Here is a 6,592-nt window from a genome sequence, read left to right as displayed (position 1 = left end):
CACACACACAAATTCTTTATAAATTACAGTAATGTATAACGTTTTAATATTTTAATTAACAGTGTCGTCTCATTTTTATATAAAGAGTGATTCATGTATTTAATATATTGCCTGTTGCCCAGCCCTGTGTGAGGTGCAGTCTTGCAAGATTGCTCTTCAGATACAATGCATCTCTTTTTTTCTTGGTGTTTTCATCATTGGGCTTGTTAAGTCACGCTGTGCTGCCTGTATTGTGGTCAGTCAGCCCCTGTAGCGCTCTGGAGAACAATGCCGAGGGGAGTTTCAACTGAAGGACAGACCCCCCTCCTGCTGTGATTAAAGGTGCTCAGGCCTGTCATTACCTCAGAGCACAGAGACTGACTCACAAAGGCTCAGGGCTTTGATTGGCTCTACATGAGAGACGCGCTGCGTGTCAGTCTGTGAGGTAATGCACTCAGTCTGATCACACGTGTTATTCACTCATCAGGGAGGGTTCCTGAGTGTGTGAAAGTCATGCACTTGAAAGGATTGAGGATGTCCGTCATTATCTGTTGATGTGAAGACATCATGGCTTATGCTAAAGAAGTGAATGTGTAGCTATATTATAATCTTTAATGATTCAAAAGTGTGTCATGAAGCAGAATTAATGCTGCTGGATAATTATTAGTTATAATTATAATTTTAAACTATTTTCATGGTTCATTTGCTTGGTCCAAACTCAAGATTTCACCCCCATCTTCAGCATTATACCACAATATAGTATAGTAACTAGGAGCCTTTAAATTTTACATCATCAATCGACGTTCACTTCAGCAATTTAGCACAGATGGATCATATGAGCAATTAAATTTCTTTCTTTCTTTTGCAGTTTTATGCATGTTTATTTCAAATACCCTACTTATTGTATGCCTTGAAAGCGATGCAAGTCACTTTGGATAAAAGCATCTTCCGAATGCATAAATGTAAATGCAAAGCATGTTTGCCTAAAAACCAGTTAAATACTAACCATATTTTCTTGCAGATTTGATCACTATTCTTCATCAGTAGTAAACAGTGCATGCAAACTAAATTGTACATTCAGCTTAATTAGGACCAGATTACTGTGAATTATAGATGCATCCACTTTTCCTGCTATGAAACTCCACATTCTTAAATAAATTGAGTTTTCCTCCTATTTTTGCATTTGGCAGATGGTTTTATCCTTCTTGTAAATATGATAATCCTGACATGTCTTGAAGGCCGCATACATTAGTATTTTTCTGTGAAAATGTATCAGTGTAGGTTAATGTGTGTCTTAAAGGCGTCAGATTTCATCCAGTGTAATCGGACGACACTCTACAGAGATTTCCCATATTCTCTTCCTCTGTGGTGCCCGCTGGCGCTGTGTGTGTGTGTGTGTGTGTGTGTGAGAGAGTGTGTGTGTGTGTGAGTGAGTGTGAGTGAGTGTGAGTGAGTGAGTGAGTGTGAGTGAGTGAGTGAGTGAGAGTGAGTGAGTGTGAGTGAGTGAGTGAGTGAGAGTGAGTGAGTGTGAGTGAGTGAGTGAGTGAGAGTGAGTGAGTGTGAGTGAGTGAGTGAGTGAGAGTGAGTGAGTGTGAGTGAGTGAGTGAGTGAGAGTGAGTGAGTGTGAGTGAGTGAGTGAGTGAGAGTGAGTGAGTGTGAGTGAGTGAGTGAGTGAGAGTGAGTGAGTGTGAGTGAGTGAGTGAGTGAGAGTGAGTGAGTGTGAGTGAGTGAGTGAGTGAGAGTGAGTGAGTGTGAGTGAGTGAGTGAGTGAGAGTGAGTGAGTGTGAGTGAGTGAGTGAGTGAGAGTGAGTGAGTGTGAGTGAGTGAGTGAGTGAGAGTGAGTGAGTGTGAGTGAGTGAGTGAGTGAGAGTGAGTGAGTGTGAGTGAGTGAGTGAGTGAGAGTGAGTGAGTGTGAGTGAGTGAGTGTGTGTGAGTGAGTGTGTGAGCGTGAGAGTGAGTGAGAGTGAGTGAGTGAGTGAGTGTGAGTGAGTGTGTGAGTGTGTGTGAGTGTGAGTGAGCGAGTGAGTGTGTGAGTGAGTGTGTGTGAGTGTGTGTTGTGACGTGACATATGCACGAGTGCACCATCCAGGTGTTTTCAGGTCGTTGTGGCTTGTGCTCAGCAGATAAAGCAGGATTGTGTGTGAGCAGCGAGCTGTGCAGTCTGAACGAGCTAACGGATACACACTTCAGCTCCAGCATGTTTAAACGCACTTTCACAGGGAGAAATATGACCATGTGCACTGCAGATTTTTGAGAGTGAAGATGAAGCAGTTTGATGAAAGGTGACAACTGTAACTTTCCATATTTTATGGAAGAGTTATCATCATTAACTAAAACTAAAACCATTCTCATTACTTGAAATAAAATAAACATGAACTGAAATAAAATATAAAAAAACATAGACATAAATATAAATATTTAAAATATAAATAAAAACAAATATAAAAAAAAACGTATTTTATTTCAGCCAAGGCAACATTTCTCATTTTTGTTGAAGTGCTAAAATAACTTAAATTAAAAACTAAAACTTAATAAAAATTATTCAAAAAACAAAAAATTACTAAAACTTTAAAATTTAAATTAAAACACAAAATACTAAAATAACTAAAACTTAGTATAAACTGTATAGGCATTTAAAAAAACTACTAAAAAAGACAAATAAGTTACTAAAACTAATCTTATAGTCTATGTAGATATATATATATAAAAAAAAGAAAAACAACAAAATTACTGAAACTTTAAAACTAAAATGAAAACAGAAAATACTAAATAATTAAAACTATCTAGACATATTTAAAAAAATATAAAACTTTAAAATGAAAACGTACTACAAAGTAAAACTAGACATTTAAAACAACAAAAACTATATAAAAAATACCCAACAAAATGACTAAAACTTAAAAGAATAAGATGAAAACAGAAAATACTAAAACTACTAAAATAGTAAAACTTAGTACAAACTATATAGACATTTAAAAAAAAAAAAAAATTGCTAAACCTTTAAATGTATTGGAGTGTGCTTAGTATTCTGGATGTGGAGTGTGTGAGAGCCTGAGGGAAGCGTTCAGTGCTCCGTGAAGCTCTTTCAGAGGACTGATGATGATCATCATCTCTGTGTGTAGGTGGAGCAGACCAGCAGGCCTGACCTCGTCCTGTTCCTCATGAAGTACCTGATGCTGCTGGTGGTGGGGATCCCGTCGGTGTTCTGGGTGGGCAGTAAGAAGACCTGCTTCGAGTGGGCCGGCTTCTTCCACGGCCGCAGGCGGAAAGAGTGAGTTACAGTACCTTCCTCATTCACAGGAGAAAAGACTCCCGATTCATTTCAAACTAGACATGATCAAGTGGTACTGTGTTTACAAGATGATGTTTTTTGGACGAATGTAATGTATTTACTGCCATCAACAATTTTATTTAGAAAGCTTTCTAAAATATCAAAAGCTAAGAATAATCATGCATAAAGAGGCATTGATACTTTGGGAAAAAAATTAATTTGTAAAATAATATCTGGAGAATATTTAGTTTCCTCTAAATTGACACAAATGAAGTTTTCCCTTTGTGCTGTAATACGTAATATATAATTAATATCAAATTTAACATTTATATTATTAAACAAAATATTATATAAGGTTATGAAAAATTCTATATTATCTTATAACTACATAAAACAATTATTATATATTTGTTTATTTTAAATTTTTAGATTTAAGAATAAAATTTAAAATACATTATATATAATACATTATATGTATTATAGTCATATTATTTTTATATAATTATATATATATATACACATAAAATAACATATATTTTACATTTTTAGATTTAAGAACTCTGGATTCTAAAATTCTGTGATATATAATTAACTATGTAATATAATATTAATAATGTATTTATTTTATGTAAATTTTTAGATGTAAGTGCTATAATAAAATTATATATTAATAAAATATTACATATTTATATTTTTGTAAATGTTAATGATTTATTCTGCTTGTCTAGCAATTAATCACCTTTTAACCCTTTAAACCCGAAAAAAAAAAATCATAATCAAATTACTAAGAAACCACTGAATGGAATAACACAAAGGTATTATTTTAAAGCTTAGAAACTCAGTTTTTTAATGAATTTAATTATTTTGATCAACTCTTAACGAGTGCGGAGTAGTCCCTCTAAAACCAAGTGTACCCCCCACGAAAAAGTTTCGTAAAAATACAGAAAGTTTTCTGTCAAACTATACCTAACTTTTGACTCTCCTTGCTAAAGTTTTGGAGTTACGAGTCATTATTTTTGTCACTCATAAAAAACAACACCTTCAGGGATGCAAAAATGCCTTCAGGGCTTAAAGGGTTAATATCTCTTTTAAATTGTAGTTTATTTACCTATATTTGAACTGATTTTACCTTGTTGTTGCAATGAAGATTCCATAAAACAAGCAGCTAAATGAGTGTTTCTCTGGTATCCAGCAGCGGCGCAGTGAACGAGAGCCGGCAGGTTCTGCAGGAGCCAGACTTTGCACAGTCTCTGCTGCGAGACCCAAACACTCCCATCATCCGTAAATCCCGCGGGACGTCCACTCAGGGCACGTCCACCCACGCCTCCTCCACACACCTGGCCATGCTGGACGACGTGCGGAGCAAAGCCAGCAGCGTCCACAGCAAGATGAGCAGCTATCATGGCAGCCTGCATCGCTCCAGAGACGGCAGGTCAGGTCAACAGCAGCTCAGCACTCGGCTTCAAACTTCATGCACCTAAATATGATGATCCGCTCATGCTTATGCATACAGTATACTCATGTTAAAGTCCCCCTGTGGTCAAATATTTGATCCCTTAAAACTGATCTTTGATCATCAAAATGACATATTTAAATGTTTTTTCTTGTGAAAATAATTTTCTCATGCCTTAAAATAGCTTGAATGTAACTATATATCCTTGCCTCATTTACTATGCGCGGATCGATGAATATGCAAATTAGTCCCGCCTCCACTCAGTCACACCAGCCAGCCCAGTGCCTCCTGATTCACTGAACTGTAGTAAACGCAAGTAGCAAACCGAGGGCAGTTTCAAACCATATTTCTGGGTCAGCCTTTGGGAAACTACAGTTTTAAGGAGAAAATACTCAGCAATGGTGTTGATTAATGGACTGGCACATGGGTTGTCTAAAGGCATATTAAAAACACCACATAGACAAATAAACAACATAAAAAAACGTAATTTTCACTACGGGGGACTTTAAGACATGTATACTATATAGCAAATCTGCTTGATTGTAATATTGTTGCAAAATGTAACTAACTATATTATCATCAAGCTCTTTATATAAAATATGGGTTACGTTTTATTTTAAGGTGTCCTTGTTACAGTGTAATTATGCATTTAAGTACCGAGTAATATTAATTAACTACATGTACTTACTATATGGTTAGGATTAGGATTAGGGTTACTTGCATGTAATTATGCATAATTAATTGTTATTATAATAGTAAGTACATGTAACGTGTAACAAGGACACCTTAAAATAAAGTGTTAACAAAATATGTAACTATGTCCAGCTTTATCCGCATACATGTATTAATCTTGTATAGGGCAATATATAGCAAAAACTACAGTATATAGCAAAACTCAACTGCTTGATTTCTTGTATTGTTTCTAGGCTCTAATCTATATATATGAAGATATTAAGATATTTAATTTTCAGTCAGGAATTGCTAGTAAATTTCACAGTTAATTACATAGAAACTGCAAGTACATTGAAGTAAATGTGAAATTTTGAAGTAGAAAGACTGAAATAGTACTTTTTTGAAATGCACTGCAATAATCTGTTTTATTTACAACTTTGAAAAAAAATTATAGTGTACAAATAAAATTGGTTTGACTTGACAAGGGGCCCCTCTCTAAAAAGAAGAAAGGGATCTATATACTTTCATGTATAAAGGAAAATTGTACTGTGGAAAAAAATAGTGTGTATAAAATATCTGAAAAATATTTAGGTATCAGAGCGCTTTTAGTAAGCAGAATGAAACAGTATTGTCAAATTCTGTACATTTTGTGTAAAAAGAAAAAAAAATGGTGGAAATATTTAAACTCTTAAAATATTTCAAATCTTAGAATTTATAATTTTATATATAATTTGATTATATAATTATTTTATAATTTAATAATATATAACTTTAATAGATATGCCTTAGTGTATGTGTATATTTATATTATAAATATAAAATATTTATAATATATAATATATATATATATTTTGTAGAAAAGAATATTTTATTAAATTATGAAAAATAAAATTATATAATCCACTGCTCATTAAAACAAAAATATATTGTATATAAAAATATACTTTGTAAATATTTAAGTTCATAATTTTATAATATTAAATGTGTGCATGTTTATATACACAAACACACAAAATTGTATATTAATAAATAATGTAAATTCAGTTATGTAGCTAAAATGTATATTTAACATATTTCCACTCATTAAGTATTTTTTATAATCTAAATATATTAATATACATTTTATCAAATGTATAATCAAATATATATTAAAGGGTTAGTTCACCCAAAAATGAAAATTCTGTCATTAATTACTCACCCTCGTGTTGTTCGAAACA

General features: G+C 33.5%; 1 protein-coding gene across 1 annotated transcript in view; it reads left to right on the top strand.

The window, feature by feature from the left end:
• fzd3b (frizzled class receptor 3b) overlaps window positions 1-6,592 on the top strand; it is a 38,008-nt gene that overhangs the window by 29,074 nt on the left and 2,342 nt on the right. The window contains exons 5-6 of the mRNA XM_016492270.1: window positions 3,102-3,250; window positions 4,443-4,682. Of these exons, the coding sequence (XP_016347756.1) occupies window positions 3,102-3,250; window positions 4,443-4,682 (389 nt within the window). The remainder of the gene's footprint in view (window positions 1-3,101; window positions 3,251-4,442; window positions 4,683-6,592) is intronic.

The sequence above is a fragment of the Sinocyclocheilus anshuiensis genome, unplaced genomic scaffold, assembly GCF_001515605.1.
Source record: "Sinocyclocheilus anshuiensis isolate Anshui unplaced genomic scaffold, SAMN03320099.WGS_v1.1 scaffold261, whole genome shotgun sequence".
Classification (NCBI taxonomy): domain Eukaryota; kingdom Metazoa; phylum Chordata; class Actinopteri; order Cypriniformes; family Cyprinidae; genus Sinocyclocheilus; species Sinocyclocheilus anshuiensis.
Note: the sequence above shows the minus strand (reverse complement) of the source record. Positions and strands in the feature narration are given on the sequence as shown.